Below are 18,189 nucleotides of genomic sequence, written 5' to 3'. Positions count from 1 at the left end.
ATGTCGTTGGCTGCCTTCTGTCCAGAGGTCTGTTCTTCATAATTATTTGTGATGCATGTTTATGCTGAAGGCCACAAAAAATATAAAAAAATATAAAGTTTATACCAGCCCTTTTTTGTTTTGTTTAGTTTTTTTTTAGCAGACTCGATCTGCAAAAAAAAAGTCATCTAAAGTTTCAATTTCCCATCAGATGTGATATGAACGCATGAGTCACCAAAATGTTTGTGGGTTTATTCAACCAAAAATAATAGTATTCTAGAAAATAGATGTTTCTCCACAGCTGCCACAAGAACTGTCAAGAAATCAAAGGGAAAAAACCCAACAACAAACAAATCTACATTGGTTATTTTTTTTGCAATAAAGCTTTGCTTTAAAGCTCTTCATTGAGCAGCAGTACTAGAATAGGATATAAAATGGAATAGAAACATATTTATTGTCACTGTAACATGTACAGTGAAATTTAGTGCAGTCTCAACAGTGTATAGATCAGCAGTCTATACACTATATAAAAATTAAATAAGAAATCAAAAAAAAAGAGACAAAAGCAAAGTCACGTGGACAGCATGTAGCAGCATGTGATTTTTTTTCTGTAAGTCTGGCTATGAAAACCCAAATTATCCAAAAAGTTTATATCAAACTCACAAGTTTTTGAAGTCATTTTTTATAACCAAACTAGACATGACAATGAGGCTGTTTTCTTTGTCCTATTATCAATAAAGACACCTGCTGTACAAAGACCTTAGGATATAAAAAAAGCTCTACATGAATAATCTGACAACAGAACTGAGCAGGAGGGTCAAGCTCCAAGGATACGATTGTGAGTCATTAGTAAGCCTAAGCACTTCATGTTACCATATCAGAGTTTAGGTAGTATTAAGATAAAGCATATAAATGGTATACATATAAGAACAACAAAAAAAGGAGTTTCGTCATTTTACATTAAAACATGATACAGGTGACTTTGTGACATTTAAAAAAAAAAAAAAAAAATTATTTTCAGAAAGACTCCTCAAGATGAGTTTGCATTATTGTTATATAATTGTACATTTTATTATCACAAATCTCATTTTTACTGTTACTAAGAAACAGCCCCTCGAAATAGATGTTTAACTTGTGCACTGCTTGTACTTTTTTTGTACAGCAGAAAAAATGTTAAAAAATGTAAATAATGAAAATATTTTAAAAGTTAATAATTGGTTGTGATTCTTACTGCATTATTTCTGCTGACCGACTAAAAGAAAACACTAAAATATTTACTCTAAAGTGACATGATTGGAGCTTTATAACTTTAAAAAAATAGAAAGTCACTTTCTATGTAAAATGTAAGTAAAAAATAGAATGCAATGATTTTATTGGAACTTAGAAAAATAAGAAAATACAGATTACCGATTATACCAAATATTACCGGTATTTATTTAGAATTTGATGGCAGCAACTTGCCTCAAAAAAGTTGGGACAAGCTGTGTGTACTGCTGTGTAGCAAAATTTAACTTGTGAATTGAGACCAGTTGCTGGACTTTTTAGAGAGGAGTGTGTTTTATTGTTATCTGACAAAGTTGCTCAACATTCCTATTTCTTCTTTGTTTTATTATTAATGATAAACCAAAAGTTTTTAGTTGCTGAAAATTCAGTTGACCTGAAAACAGGCAAGTTCAGCAGCTGGACTCCTCTACACTGCCATGCTTTTGTAATAGATGCAGTACGTCGTTTAGTGTTAACTTGCTGGCATCTTCTTTCCATGATAACATTTTAACCTTGTGGATGGCCCATGCAATGATTTCCATAACATGTTTGTCTTTAGTGCAGCGCCGCCTGAGGGCCTGAAGATCCAGTATTGATTTTAGGCTTTGCATACATATATTTCTTCCATATTCTCGGAACCTTTTGATGAGATTATGTAACGTAAATGATGAGATATTCAACGTCTTCACCACTATTTGTAATTTTTGCATATTGGTGAACCTCTGGCCCTCATTACTTCTGAGAATCTCTCTCACTCTAATCTCTCTAAGATGTTCTTTATATACCCAATCATGTTACTGTCCTGTCGCTAATTATTTGCAAAATGTTCCTCCAGTTCTTTGTTTTTGTGTACCACGCATTTTGGCTACATTTACCTTGTGATTAGATTGACTTAAATATATTTCCCCTGCATTAGAAACAATTTTTAGTTCTTAAAAACTGTTTCTTCAGATTTTTCACCCATTGTTTTTTGTATTGCTTAGGTTCTGCTTATGGAGTATTTGGATGTGAAGAACAGCCGCAGTGCTACGGAGCCCTCAGCTCAGCACTCCTATGCGAGCACTGGCAGTGAGTTTGCTGCCTTTTTTGCAAAGAAAAAGCCACAGCGTGCCAAGCAGTCGCTCTTCAAGTAAGGATCACATTACTTTCTCTAATGTTTGTGTTAATCCAAGTTTGAAAAAATAGGCAAGAAAGAAAAGCACGTGAAACACAAAAAATAAAACACCAGAGTCTAATGATCTATGTAGCTTAAAATCTGTTGAATTATACTTTGAGACCAGCTATTCTTAACTGTACTTGTAGAGCAGTGTGTTTCTTCCTATTAGCAGTGCACTGAGAATAACAGAGGAGCCGTATCAAGCTCTTAGCGTGTTTTTATGTGAAGGGTCCTTAGTTAACCATTAATCAGTCATATATTTCTCAACTAATTAAAGGGGATCTACAATGCCCATTTCCAGCTTCATATTTTTCTAGTTGGATTATACCTAAAGAATTATTATTCTTCAAAAGAATTATTATTTGTCTTTTACTGGGTCTTGCTGCACTCATCTATTATGAAATAAGCTGTATTAACTCACTTAAGGTCAAAGTCCCTTTAAAAAAAAAATCTGTCCTCTGATTGGCTCCCTATTGCAGCGTTAAGGATATCCCTTCTCAATAATATCATACAAAGCCAAGATTAGAAAAAATGGTCTGATGCTGACCGCTTACAGCACATTGAAGCTTAGCTCACAGGTACTTAACCCACAGTTGTAACACTATATGCCAGTTATTAAGGAAAATCAGAATAGTTTTACCTTCCGTTCATCTGTAGTCTTGTCAGGTAGTTTACAGCAACAGTTACTACTAACTTCACAAAATGTGTTTTTATGTATGAAATTCTGGATTTAAATTCCATGTATGTGTCTCATTTTCACACCTTTGAGTATTATGCTGATATGTTGTTCCCCCTTGTTGAACCTTTTGCAGGTTTGAATCATCATCCCATGCCATCAGCATGAGTGCCTACCTGAGAGAACAGAGGCGAGAGCTCTACAGCAAGAGTGGAGAATTACAAGGTGAGGAGAGGGATGGATGGATGGATGAACTGAGCAGTTTAAAGTAGAGAGGGAGAGAGCTGATTCTCTAATACAGACAAGGGACAGACTGAAAGCAAAACCTGAACCCTTGAACCTATAGTGAGGACATCGGGTGTCTCTGTTATGCTGTGGTAGACATTTTTACGGGGTGATTTGGTCCACTTGTCCCCTCAGAGAGAACAATTGCTTGGAATCGGTACAAATTTGTTCTGACTGGTCACCCTTGTTCTGTGACGAACCATTTCTATACTGATAGAAGGGAACAGCAATAATTGAAAACTATGACTCATATGCTATGGCTTCAGCAGTCATAGTTCTCAGCTTAATTGAACACCTGACATGTAAGACAATCCTTTTCACAGTGATGGTCAGAAGTTCACACCTTAATACACTTAATCTTCTTATTTTCCTTTAAGTTTCCAACCATTTCTTAGTATATGATAAGTGTGGATTGATGGCAGGAGGAAGAGATAAAAAGGTATGACAGGGCCAGATGGTGTGAAAAGTACTGACGGAATAGTAATGGATTAAATTGGATAAGAATTTTTTCAACTTGTGTGATAATAAAAGAGCAGCATGAACATAGAGATGTCGTCTAAATGGATGAAAAGAAGGACAGGGGTTATGGAAGAAAAACTGTAAAAAAGACATAAAGACGTGGACCTTGCTTTGAATAGGAACACAATCGATAATACTAATACCCCTCACCCTCCTATAAGGTTGAGGAGGGTGAGGGGTATTAGGTCATGTTTGGCTAAGATAGAGGTGTCTGCGGTGGAAGGATGGTGATGGAAAAAGTTTGGTAAAGAGGAGGAATGATAGCGTCAGAGAGATGTGACTACAGTGCTGTGAAGATGGGGAGGACATGCTGCAGTTCGAGAAGTCGCACTTAAGAAAAAGGAAAGGGAGACAACAGGAGTGTGAAGAGGGAAATGGCGATAGATTGACGAGATGCACAGAGCGGGGTGACTTTGCAGAATCCGCCTACAGGGAGAGGCCTTGAAAACCTCTCACTCACACTTTCACACACGCACAAAATAGCACAGTGAGTGAGCTACACAGCCAGACCCTGGAGAGTCTAAACTGTTGTGCTGCCCCGACTTCTCTCTTCTCTCTGTCTTTCCTCTCCTCCTCCTCTCTTTGCCTGGCTCTGCTCCTCTGCCTGTGACCTTGAGGTTTCAATCAGCAATGCCTGACAGCACTGTTTGCTGCTGTCTGTTGCTATGCCTTTCCCCCCCCCCCACACCAAACGCCTTGTTGACATAGTATAGATAAAATAAAAAGGTAATTTGGAAAGACTAGCTGATTTAAAAAAAAAAAAAAGTGCAAAAGAGATCCTCTAGCACTGTCTGCACAACTTCTTATAACTATCAGGGGTAAACTGTATAAATAATGCGGCATTGATTAGGCTAGATATTTAGCTTAAGGCTGAAATTACAATGCCGGCTGTACTTCTTTTCTTGACAAGAAATGCCACTCATACTGCACTGAGTCTGTAAATATATGCAAAATTTACTACCCCAGCTCCCCACTGCTACAAAACGAGCAGCACTGATTAACTGTCGATGAAGGAAAACCCCCAAATGGTCTTCATATAACGGTGCTTTTTTTTTTCTTCTTCCATCTGTCGGTGCCTCAGAAAGAAGGTGGAAAAATATTTTTTTTGACTGGCTGAATGCCTCAAGGGTTTATAAGAAGATGAGATTTCTCTGGGCTTTCATTTCACCTGTCACAATGCGTAGCACCGACCACAAGCCCAGGCCAAGGCCTGAATGGCTGAAAAGAGAATGAAGGAGTAAGAAATCATTTAGAAAGTGAAATAAGTCAGCTGTGATGGAGGGAGGGGAAAGATGGATGAAGGAGGAGGGAGGTTAAAAGTCATTGTTTTCATCAGGGTCTTGCGAAGAAGCCATTAAGAGCTTTCTGAAGGAAGAAATTAGAAAAATATGTATTGAGACAGTGTGGAAAGGGACTTTTTCTCTCTCTCTTCAAATTAAACTTACCATAGGGAAGGAAGGTGAGGAAAAGAGTTAGCAATGAGAGATTGAGTTGATTAATTCTTCTAGCTCTGGGATTACTCAACACTTAAAGCTTAGTCATGTGTGTCCTTCTGTCTTTTTACTTGGAGTTTCCTAAACTCCTTTTTTTTTTCCCCCTTAACGGTCTGCTTCAAGTCAATATAGTTATTAACTGAAACGCTCACCAACAGAGTCTTGGAAATAAGAGTTTTGATTGTTCATTTTAAATCCAGCTATGCACCGTTAACAAATGCATAAAAATGGTAATGCACAAACTTCTCAACTTCAGATACTTTTGAATTTTGCACTTTCTGGTGATACTTTCTGGAGATGCACCACTACAGAATTTCAGGGCCAAAGCAAAAACAAAGAAATATTTTAATCTTTGTAGACTTATTTAACTGTTTCAACAGACTAATTACTTTCAGACTTTTCTGTATTTATTTTTATAAGCATGTGTGGGCTACAAAAGCCAAAGGATAATTTTAGATGCAGATTATTGTCAAAGATACCAAGCTTTTTAAAAAATAAAATACAAATCAAGTTAGATTAGGTCTTCTTCTATCCTCAAAGCTTTAGAGTTTAGCTAATCTTCTGACACATAGGTAATTAGGCTGAACTGTTACCGGCAATTAGTGTCACAATTAAAAGCACAGAGGAGTGACATAGAAAAATCAGCATTCATGGCTGGGTTTTTAAGTTTGTGTAGGATTTTTCTTTTCTTTTTTTTCTTTTTTTGAAACTGAACCCTCTATTTAGTGAGGTCTCACTATTCTGGGGCAATGTGTAAGAGGACTGGCTCAGTGGAGCCATTTGGAGCACGATGACCTGACTGTCTTCTGTGTGGCCCCATTTGTTCTGCCTTTACGAAAGGCCTCAAGGACATCCTAGCTGCTTTTTGATAATGTGAAAGCTCATTGTGTTCCCTTAGGGCATAAGAAAATAACACAGAGGAAGAATAAACTACTACTACTGAGTGGAGTTATATTTTACACTTTTCTCTTGTGTATCCTGAAAAATTATTTCAGCTCTCAACAAAATTTCTGGAACAAAGTTAACAATACTTTTCTGTTATCATTATCTTAAAGCCCCTGATTTATTGGGCATCCTTGACATTTTATATGTGATCACATTAATATAAAAGACACTTGCTTTTGGGTAGGTTTGTCAAACAGTGACCAAAGAGTCAAATGCCATCATTCACTAAAGAATTAACACATAGTTAAACCATTTTAATATTGCATTGCCTCCACAAACCAAAATAAGAGGCACAACTGCTTCTGTAGGTTCATTCGTTTTAACACAGACATGCCTTTTACGTACTTACACATAAAATAATTGGGCTTGCTTGTATTAATTATATAGGGTAATTAATTGTGAAATATATTTCTTTATCAAGCCATCTGGCTCCTGTGTTGCATCAATCTTTTCCTAAGTTAGCCATTTAATAAGGCTTATTGAGTATCTTTTTATATAGCACAGTTAAGGTTCCTCAGTTTTGTTATCTACTGATCAAAATCAGGTGCATTGAGTGCAGTCTCTTTAGCCAGGTTAGGTTAGTTGTTATTTGAAGTGCCGCAGGTTTAAAATGACCCCCATTGGGTCTTATCACTTGAGACTTTTGAATTGTGAAGATTAGGGATGGGTACCGGTGTGGCACCGGTTCAGACATAAACGGTAGTAACCAGACCGAAAAGCAGCGCACATTTCGGTGCTTTATTTCGGTGCTTTTTTTTCCTGAGCTGTGATACACTTCTAGCCAATCATTTTACGTTTCCGAGGATAGTAGGCGGGCCAGGTACGTACGTTCTTTTAGAGCAGAGCTACAGATTAAAAATGCCAAGGCGAAGCGGTCAAAAGTCTGGCTGTACTTCACAGCAAAATATGCAAACTCAGCAGCCTGCAACAAGTGCTTTAAGCTGATACACAGCAAATCCAGCATGTCCAAATTAACACTGTCGGATTTGATTTCAACACTATTAAAGTGTCTATATGGGTCCACACCAGAGAGTGTTAATTTAACTCTTTTTGGAGAGTTGGTACGTTAACTCTGATTTAGTGTTAAACACCAAATCTTCTGGAGTTGATAATTTAACACTTGGTGTTAAGAGTTTATATATTAACTCTCAAAGAGTATTTTAGTTTAACTACGTAAGAGTTATCTTCTAATTCATTCTAAAAAGCGGAATTTTACTGTTCTGAACTTCTAGAAATTTCTTTTGGAAATAAACATTTACTAAAAAGATGCAATGGTTTTTGAAAAACATTTATTCTGAACTGTGCACCACAATTTCAAAACATTTTCTGAAAGATGTAACAGTTACATGTTCTCACTTTCATTAGAATTTGTTTATCAAAAGGTCTGACATGGTAAATGCAAATAACAGCATTCTCATCACTTATTTCTTCAATACAATATGCATGTCCTTCATTCATCCTTTGTGGAACTTCAACGCACTTCTGCTCTCCCCCATATTCCATCTTCACAAGCATATCCTGTGCGGAGATCGAATAAAAATTAGTTGACACTAATTAATGGCACAAATAATCCAGTAAACAATTGCAGCACAGTAAAAAAAAGGAATCCTCTTTGAGCCATTACTTGTGTAAAGTATTTTCCCAAAAGACAAGGACACAGGCAACAGGTAATACTGAACTAAATGTAAAACCTCAACCTTTTTCATTTTTACCTAAACCGTGTGCACAAAACTCTGGAGGGATCTATGCTAACGTAGAATCCAGTCAGGACGTCTGCTACTGCTGTTTGCTCGTTTTTTGTTTTTTTATGGGCGATCGTTTTCAGGCTTCAAGTAGCACCATTATACCAACATTTCACATTCTAGACATTGTTTTAGGTGTATTTGACCAAAAGTTTGACTGAAAATTCACATGCAAGCTTTTTTCAAGGCTGTGGTATTTGCCCGCAAACAATACCTTTCAGCTAGCTAAAACAGAATATTATGCTATCAGCGAGCAACATGGCTAATGCCTTTCACACAGCTTTGTCTCAACTCCAAAGAGCCACAGAAGTAAAAGCTCATAATAATAATTGAAACAATCTTTGAAAAAATGACTTACCAAGCATGGCAAACAACTCAAATATGTAGAGCAAAATGTTCTGAAACGGCTTCACTTCAGCTTCGATTGGAGCCGTGCTGGGGGCGGAGTCTGTGAATTTACTCTGTTGGTGTCATAGCCCCTGTAGGAGTTCAGAGTTAAGAGGTCAAGAGTTAATGTTTCCATTGTAACACCTCCAGATTTGACAGAGAAACACTCATTTTTAACACTCGATTTTAACTACTATCATTTTACACCTCAGAGTTACATTAAAAGAATGTGACTCTACTTAGAGTAAAATTAACTCTACTTTTGCAAGAGACTATTAACACCAAAACAATTTAACACTTTTGAATTTGCTGTACTGTGATACTGTCAAAGGAGGTAACACCTCAAATCCGATGAAACACCTGGCGACGCATAGCGTTTTTTTTAAAAGCCCAGAAATGCGCCGTATTTGATAGCTTGCTGCGAGACCTCACACCGAGCACATCTACTGCGGGTGGGTTGCCTGTTATGCAACATCCCCCAAAAACACGAAGAGGAGAGTCCTGGCCCCTAGCCCTGCCAGTGTAGCAGAAATGATGACGGATGATGATGGCAGCAGCAGCCGTTCTTCTCTGCGTGAGTAGCTTAATGTTGTTCGTGTGTAATTTACGTTGAGTAGGCTAACCACGTTATTACATTAATGCATGTAAGGTGAACTAGCAAACATCATCATAGCTACATGCGGCTGTCTTCTTGTTTGATGGCAGATACTCCCTTCACCCTGGCCAAAAAGGCTAAAATGACCAAAGAAAAAGTGGAAAACAGCTAAACATGAGAGGTTTTTGGACAAAGTTTGTGTTTTTTCCATTGTTTAAGCCCTGCTTCCAGCCAAGAATGATACCATATATGCCCCATAGCTGCAGAAAAGGCTAACATTGTTATCTTTTTACAAAAAACAGCTGAGCATGAGAGGTTTTTGGACCAATTTTGTGTTCTCCATTCTTTAAGCACCGGTTTGAGCACCGTTTGAGCACCGGCACCGTTTCAAAAGTACCGATTTGGCACTGGTATCGGATAAAACCTAAACGATACCCATCCCTAGTTAAGATTTGGTTTTTTTGAAGCCATGATTTACAACTGTTAAGTTAATTACTTATTAACTGTTAAGCTAATGCACAGTCTTGGAGCACCATGCCAGATCTTGTCTCATCGGCTGATCAGGAGAGAGGTGGTGGATCAGCCCACAACCACAGAGGAGGAGCTTGTTTATGTTCTGTTGGGGCCACAGTCAGTAAGAATACCATTGGTAACACACAACAGCATAATGGTTATTGAATCTTCTTAAACCACTGGATTAAGAAGAATGAATCTTGCATGGTCCTGCTGCTTAAGAAGGCACATGTACAGGCCCCTCTGAAGTTTCCCAGTTTATATCTAAATGATTCCGAGTCTGGGAGCAAGTCCTGTGGTAAGATGAAACCAAAATTGAGCTCTTTGGCATCAACTCGACTCACTGCGTTTGGAGGAAGAGAAATGCTGAGTATGGCCCAAAAAACACCATTCTCAGAGTCAGTAAAGCCAGAACACTGAAGATAGTTTGTCGATGGGTCTTCCAGCATGGCAATGACGCAAAAAAACTGCTTAGACAACAAAGGAGTGGCTAAGAAAAAAGCAGGTGTCCAGACCTCATCCTATAGAAAATTTAAGTTATCAAAGTGCAACCAAGAAAGATAAAAGATTTAGAGAGTTTCTGTAAAGATTAAAATGGTTATTTCGCTCAGTGACAGACAAATCAATTTCTAACTTGTAGCTATGTAAAGCATTTTTACTGGATTTTTGTTTGATATTCTTTCTCTCTTTATTCAAATGAAACTACCATAAAAAATAAAGTGTTCATTAATTTGTAAGTGGGCAAGATTACCAGTTCAGCAGGTAATCAAACAATTTCTTTCCCCATTGTATGTTTTTAAGCTACTTTCCTTTTTTCCCCCTTTTATCTATTTTAATGTTTTTACATTTTACAAAAATAAAAAAGCTAAAATCTTTAACAACATTAAAATGGAAAATAGAATGACTCGTTGTAGCTCACCGTCAGGTGTTGAAGTGACATTCCTCCTCTTACTTACCCTAATAACAGTAGTCTAAAAAATTCTCGCTAAATACCTCTCGCTCCCTTATCTCTGCACCTGCAGCAATGTAACTTAAGCTTGAAGGAGTGAGAGCTGCCCCTACACCACACAGCTGTTCTGACTTTGCCACAGAGTGCATGCTGCCCCCAGCAGCAACTTTGCATTCTATGTAGCTCAGAAAACAGATGGCTGCTGGTAGTGCTGCTTTTAAAAAAATGTAATTATTATAATCAAATTTAGAGTATTCGTTGGCAGCACTACTCTGGGGTGATGTGATAGATGAATAGCTGGCGTGTAGATGACAAGCTTGCTTTGAACGGCGAGACAGACTGGTCAGATCTTTTGGCGAATGCCATTCCCTTAATTTCGTCACACATTTTCTGTCTCTCGTTTGTTTGTCACTATCAATTAAGGCCAAAAATTGCAAATAGTAAAAATAATACCAAACACACACACACTTGTTCTGAAAGGTTACAGTGTTTGTTGTGCTGTTGTACGAGTTCCAGCCTCTAATGTAAGTAAACATTATTGCGAGTAGCAGTATTAATGTGTTATGGTTTTGTAACTTGTCGACAATCAGAAATCTCTAATGGGTTTGAAATTAATATGCTCTGTAATGTATGTCTCCCAAGTTTTGTATACACATGCATATATCGTTACACATGTGCACACAGCTACACAGGCACATGGTCACATGCCCAACATACACATTCAAACACACTGGAGGACTTAATTGCTTGCTTTTTCATCTTGAACGGTTCAATTAATCCAATGCTTCATCTAAAGACTCTATTACATCTCCATATGTAGCCACATCTGGAGTATGTGATTGGAACGCATGTATGTATATGAGACTGCAAGTTAGAGTTTATATGTTGTGTACCTTTTATACACCAAATCCTCAGTTGTCTGTCTAAATGTGGATATACTGTGTGTGGGTATGCTGCTAGCCTTTGCAAACCACTGCTTCAGAATCAAAGAACCTCATCCAGATTCAATCACATTTCCTATGAATAAATGATGAAAATAGCAATTTTCTAGCCATAGATGTGTCACCACTCCCTCATATTCCTCTGCTTATCTCACAGCCTCTACACGTTTACACCCTCCTCCTTTAGTTTTTTATTGCGTCTTTGTTGTGTGAAGGCATCAGAGTATGCCAGTGGTCATCTGGGAGGTGAAGTGTGAATAAATCCCAATAACTCCTACAGTCTTGCGACACACCATAACACTTTTAAAGCCTTTTTTTTTTTCTAATTTTATTTCCCTTTGTGCCGTGGTCGCTCATTGTGTTTTGTACTATATTGCCTTGCCCCGGGGCATGTTTGAAGTGACAGTCCCCCCCCGTACACAAAGCCAGCCTGTCGCCACATACTTGCCCCATATGTGCACATAACCAAACATACACACTTTAAACTTATCAATTTCCTTGTAGGTGTGCGCACATACTCCTTCTGCCAGCACTCCAACCTCTGACCTCCCCCTCTCTCTTTGGAAGTGTTCATAATCAACTCGGTCCCAAATCTATTTCACACATTCCCTATTTCCCTTTTGATATTCAAATAGACTTGTTCACAATGTGTCTGGCACAGAAAACAGTCTGCTTGAGTCTCCCTGCACAAGCATTGTAGTTAAAAACAGCTTTCCTTCTTGCCCAACCTTAATACCCAATGCTCAGTCTGAAGTACATAAAAAAGCCTATGTTGTATTAGGGGCTTCTTGTTCGTGCATAATAGCATCATATTCCCACGACAGGAAGGAAACAGGGAAAGATAGAGGTGGAAGAGAGTGGGATGATAGAAGTGGTGTTCCTTGTCAAACTGATTTGTACACCCCAAAGGGGAGAGAGAAGAGGTGCAAATGGAAAAACGTCTAGCGGGAGACATGGGTGTGGAGGTGATGCTGGGTGGGATATTAGGGGCGGGACTGGCAGGTGTTGTAAGCCACGTGTTCAGATAATATATGTGTAAGACTGGCATGGTCCTGCCAAGTGATGTGTGATGTTACACTCTTTCTCTGTGGAATATATTATGGTTAGGGCAAGGTTATTTTTCAGTATCACTTGGACCACTCAGAAGAGTGATGGGGCATTTACAGCAGACTGTAACTAACTCTCCAAAAAGTACTCGTACACTAATATTGCTCTTTTCTGTTTAGATCCTCAGGAAAACTAATCCATGTTTTTAAGGTGTAACCTAACACTGAGCCCAGTGAACATGACACTATGCTTTCATTGGTCACACTTCAAAGCTCCTTAAATCAATTTTTATTGTAGATTCACTGACTTGTCTTCTCAATTATTCTTTTTTCCAGTCATTTGCTGTCCTCATTTGTTGGCCGAATTCAAGGATAATGGTTGTTCACTTATCTTGGAAAGTGATCAATACTTGACTTCCACTGACCTTGCAATTCTAATTTATCATATTCATTAATGGAATCTTAGATAGAATTGAACTTTGTCTGGAAAAAATTCAATAAATGTTACAGGATTATGACTCTGAAATGTCAAACATATTGATACCCCAACTACTACTACTTCTTTTTTAAATTTTTTTATTTAATTTCCTCTACTTACTTTTTCCACATTGATGCTCTCTCACAATTTAGGATTCATAGTAATCCTTCTTTTTCTGGTATTTAATTACTCTACTTGTTTGCTACTTTTAATATAAAAATTCAGCACATGCTGTGCTTCAGTGTCATGTAACCAGATTGAATTTATATGCACCCCTTTTCTTCAAGGCCAGACCTATATTAATCACTTTATTTTAGTAGTAAAATTCTGGGATTTCCTCAAGTTAAAATGTATTCTACCTTTTTTTAACAAGAGATGATGTCAGTGGAAAGTTGTTTATGTTCTTCATCACAATACAGAGCAGATCTGCATGTTGCAGCACACGTATTACTGCAGATGTTTCGGCTCACAGTTGTTATTTTAAATGTGTTTGGACTCATCATGTTCAATTTGGCTGCACATAGATATCAGTGAAGTTGATGATACACGCATCCCTACATCCATTTTCTACTGCTTATCTGGTCTGGATCCCAAACATACACACATAAATATGCGCTGGATTCTCATCTGCTACGGGACCAATAATTGAATTACAACAGTTCTGTTGCTGAAATTAGAGTGGCGCACAGAACCAGTGTGGAAAATGAATGCGGCTTATAACAATAATACTGGGTCTTTACTATAGTGTACCTCACCAAGCCTCTTATTATGATAGTGATGGACAGAAGCACGATAATGGAAAACACATTTCAGGCAGTTATTTATCGTATCTGCTGAAACAGAATTGATCCAAGTATCTTGCATATTGCACTCTGTGTCAGTTCATTTAGTTCTGGCTTTCCACTTCTAGACAAAATATGAATCACAGATTATTTAAACCCTAGCCAACAGCACCTGCTGGAATAAATCTCAGTAAAAGCACAACAGAAAAACTAAATGACAGCCAAATTGAATCCTGTATTCAGAGAGCTTGGACCAGAAAAACTGCTTTGATGTCTCATTCAGTTGTTCCATGTAAGTGATGACTGCCATGAAACTAAAATAATGATCACATGGCAGCAGCATTTAGGCATGTAGACATGGTCATGAAGACCTGCTGGAATTCAAACCAAGCATCAGAATGGAGACGAAAGGGGATTTAAGCGACCTTTACCTCGGCATGGTTCTTATTGCCAAACTCTCTCGTCTGAGTATTTTAAAAACCACTGAGTTTAAGCCAAAGTAGAAGTGCCAAAGTGCAGAAGAGCACAAAGCAGATGGGTTCCAGCAACACAAAACACTGGGTGCTGCTCTTGTCATTTAAAAATAGGAAGCGGAGGCTACAAATTACAAAAGATCAGTGTTGGTCAAGTTACTTGAAAATAGTAATCAGTAACTAATTACTAATTACTTCCCACAAAAAGTAATCCCGTTACTTTACTGTTTACTTAATTACTTAGTTACTTAGTTACTTTTTAAAAACACGATTTACAACCTGAATAGGTGATAAAGTGATAGATCTTTCAGCCCAATTCTACTTTTTCTACATAATCCATCATACAAAATGTAATCAAATAGAATAGTCTCTTTTTAAAACTTGTTTTATTAGTTTTGAATCTTTTAACTTTATGCATCAAGCAAAAATGTAATTATATGCAACATTCTCTGACTGGAAGAAATTTGTTTAATATTTAAACCTATTTTCTGCACATTCCAGCACATAAAATATTTTTTTTGTGTGTTTACACTCACTCTTTCAAATAGATGCAAGTAAAACACAGCAGAAAATAAATAAAGTCAAAGACTAGCGGTCTTTTTGCTCTATTTTCACCTGTAAAGCAGGACTACGGTAGGCGGAGGTTTATCCTGGTGCAGGTGTGCCGCAGTCAGTTGAAGAATCCGCGAGTTTCTCTGTGAGTTTCCCATTACGTCATAGCGCACTCGGTGCTTGCTCGGAAGTTTAGGGGGTTTTTTTCGCTGTAAAAAGAAGTTTTCTTGCCACGCGCAATGCTAATGGACGCTAATGTTTTTGTCACTTTTTATGGAATCAAACTCAAAGTAAGGTCAGTACTTCCACGCTTTAAATGCTGCACGCTCATACTCTCTCCCGCACTCGATATATGATCTATTGTTGATCTGCACACAGCTGTTGTCACAAACGTCGCACTTGCTAACGTCATTGTCATGAGACATTGTCTCAAAAAATCACGGTTTTAGTAACGCAGTAACGCAGCGTTCCTACGGGAAAGTAACGGTAATCTAATTACCGTTTTTGCAATAGTAATCCCTTACTTTACTCGTTACTTGAAAAAAGTAATCGGATTACAGTAACACGTTACAAGTAACGCGTTACTGCCCATCTCTGCAAAAGATCAGTATAACTAAATAGAAATTTGGTGATGGTTTAATGGTTTGTGGCTATTTTCTCGGCACACTTTGGGCCAAATACCCAGTAGCGCCCCTTGAGCTTCATATACTTACCTACCTGAGTACTTTTGCTGAAGATGCAAGCTTTCTGGAGAATAACGTGCCATGCCACTAAGCTCAGATGATCTCAAACTAGTTTTTGATGATGGCAGTTCAAGTTCAGTGTACCTACATTTAGTGTACAAAACAGGAAAAAACCTACTGTAACTAATAAAGTGTTCATTGATTCTGTGTATGCAGGTTTCAATGAAAGGCAACATATTATTGCATTATGTATCCAAAAGACCATTGCAATAGTATTGATGGTGACCTGTGAAAGACACTCTGGAGGACGGTTAAGAACACACAAATAGCCCAAGGCAAGCCTGATCCATTGGGCCCAAAACATCTGCTACCAACATCCTATCATTATACAACACAGGACACCCTCAGAGGTCCCATGCCCACACTGCTATCGTTCAGAGTCATTTTGGAGGCATAAAACAAACTGTGTGACAAAGACGAATATGTGTGTGTTTTGTTTTGTTTTTTTGGGGTGGGGTTGTCTTAAATTCATCTAAGCTAAATAACTGGTACGATAAAACATTCCTAAAACTAGAGCTGCTTTGACCAATAAAGTGCCTGGATAGCTCATGCATAATTAAAAAATTTAATCTGGTGAGAAAATGGAATCTGGAGGAAATGTAATGACAGGGGGTGTAGAGGACAACAGAGAGACTAGAGCAAGGTTGTAATAGTTTACACAGTTCAGACATTTAATCAGAGAGAAAGTGCTTGGTGTATTTTCCTATCCTAGGGCTAATTTTAATCAGCATTGGTCTTACCGTTATTTGGGGCTTTGACTGTCGCCTTTGTGTTTACTTTTAATCTTACACTCGCTGATTGGAGAAGGTGGAGAGAAGAACAAATGAAAAAGGGACAGAGGAAGGGATGGAAAGAAAGGGTGGAAGAAGGGCTTGTTGGACCTTAGCTGCACTTGTAGACACAGGTAAATACGTACACAGCTCTTGCTGTCACAGCGTGCAACAAATTCTTCAAGTAAAGAACAGGATACACAGTGTGCTGCCTAATTCCCTGCTGGGTGGAATGAAAGATGTAATGACATTTGCTTTTCTGGACAGTTGGTTCTCTTAGGTCTTTAAACATGTGTACATAGATGTATGTGTATCTTGCTATCCTTCACAGCATCCATTGCATGAATGTCTACCCCTAAGAAGAATCTCTCCTCAGTTGTTTCAACCATTTATTTTTTCTTGAAAGGGTTTGCTGGGGCAGATGGTTTTGTATTGTGGGTGTACAGATTGTATAAACCCTCTGAGACAACTGTTATATATAAAATTGACTGTTATAGACTAAAGCACTTTGGGTAAAAGCATGATATAAATGCACTCCATTTACCATCTCCATTTGGGTTTGGCAGTCTAATGACTAGGACATGTGACATGTCTAGTTCCATATGGAAAAGAAATGGAAAAAATTATCCTTTTTTGTATATCCTAAACATTTGCTGTTGGACTGAAGTTTTTTCTTTTCCAAATGGGATCTGGTCATGCAAGAGATGAGCACTGCTGTTTTGTAAGTGATCAGTGGCACAAAACTGTATCACCAAAGTTAAACTCTGTGTAAAATCAGTCTACAATTCAGATGCGCTCATCAAAATTGGACAATGCAAAATTGGAATAATGTTGCCTGGTCTGATGAGTTTCTATTTGTACTGCGACATTCAGATGGTAGAGTCAGAATTTGAAAACTGAAAGCATGGACCCACTCTGCCTTATATCAACAGTTGTTAGTGGTGTATTGGTGAAGGGGATATTTTCTTGGCCACTGAAAATATACATAAACACAACAGCCTACCTGACAATTTTGACCACTATATCTTCTGATGACTGCTTCCAGCAGGATAGCGCGCCATATCACAAATCTCTGACATTCTCAAACTTGATTTTTGAACATGACGATTAGTTTACTGTACTCGAATGGCCTCCACAATCACCAGCTCTCAATCCAGTAGAGCACCTTTGGGATTTGGTAGAACAGGTGATTCTCATCATGTATATGGTGCTGATAAATCTGCAGCAACTGTAAATATGGAGCAAAATCTCTGAGGATTTTCCAGCACCTAGTTAAAGCTATGCTTCGAAGATATCAGGCAGCTTTGTAGGCACAGACGAACAGATATAAAAGATACATATTACAGTTAGATAAACACACGAGTACATACGCATGTATCTACTTACATACACACTTACTTACACATTTATGTACCTGCACATTTTATTCATCCCCAATGTGGAATTCTAATATCCAGCTTCTTCATAAGAAAATCCCTCCAGTCATAACCATAAGTAAATAAACTCATTAATGTTGAACAAGTAGTATTTAAAATGCAATATTAATATGTTAAAGAATTATAGCAGGAAACAAAATGTGTATATGTTTTCGTTTTTTGGTGGTTGTACCTAACAGAAGGCATGGTGAGTGAATATTTTGTTTATACACTCATATATATATATATATATACATACATACATACACACACGTACATGTATACATGTGTGTATACATGGGTCGGTTGGACTGTGTCAGAGATAAGTGGGGCATGAGCATGGCACCAGGCGATTTGGCAAATCTATATTCACACTCCCTTTGAACGAAAACCAGTTTCATTTCAAGGTTGTTGTTTTTTTTAATTTTATTTATTGTTACTGTTTATTATTATTGTGGGTGATTTTAACATCCATGTAGATGCTAAA

The 18,189-nt window shown here is 37.8% G+C and overlaps 1 protein-coding gene across 2 annotated transcripts in view; it reads left to right on the top strand.

Moving 5' to 3' along the window:
- Positions 1-18,189, top strand: part of exoc4 (exocyst complex component 4) — a 156,461-nt gene that overhangs the window by 25,508 nt on the left and 112,764 nt on the right. For both annotated transcript variants that reach the window (XM_005927181.2, XM_042222931.1), the window contains exons 9-10: positions 2,226-2,371; positions 3,211-3,299. In XM_005927181.2, coding sequence (XP_005927243.1) covers positions 2,226-2,371; positions 3,211-3,299 — 235 coding nt within the window. The remainder of the gene's footprint in view (positions 1-2,225; positions 2,372-3,210; positions 3,300-18,189) is intronic.

This window comes from Haplochromis burtoni, unplaced genomic scaffold, assembly GCF_018398535.1.
Source record: "Haplochromis burtoni strain Fernald_Lab_line unplaced genomic scaffold, NCSU_Asbu1 Contig_98, whole genome shotgun sequence".
NCBI lineage: Eukaryota > Metazoa > Chordata > Actinopteri > Cichliformes > Cichlidae > Haplochromis > Haplochromis burtoni.
Note: the sequence above shows the minus strand (reverse complement) of the source record. Positions and strands in the feature narration are given on the sequence as shown.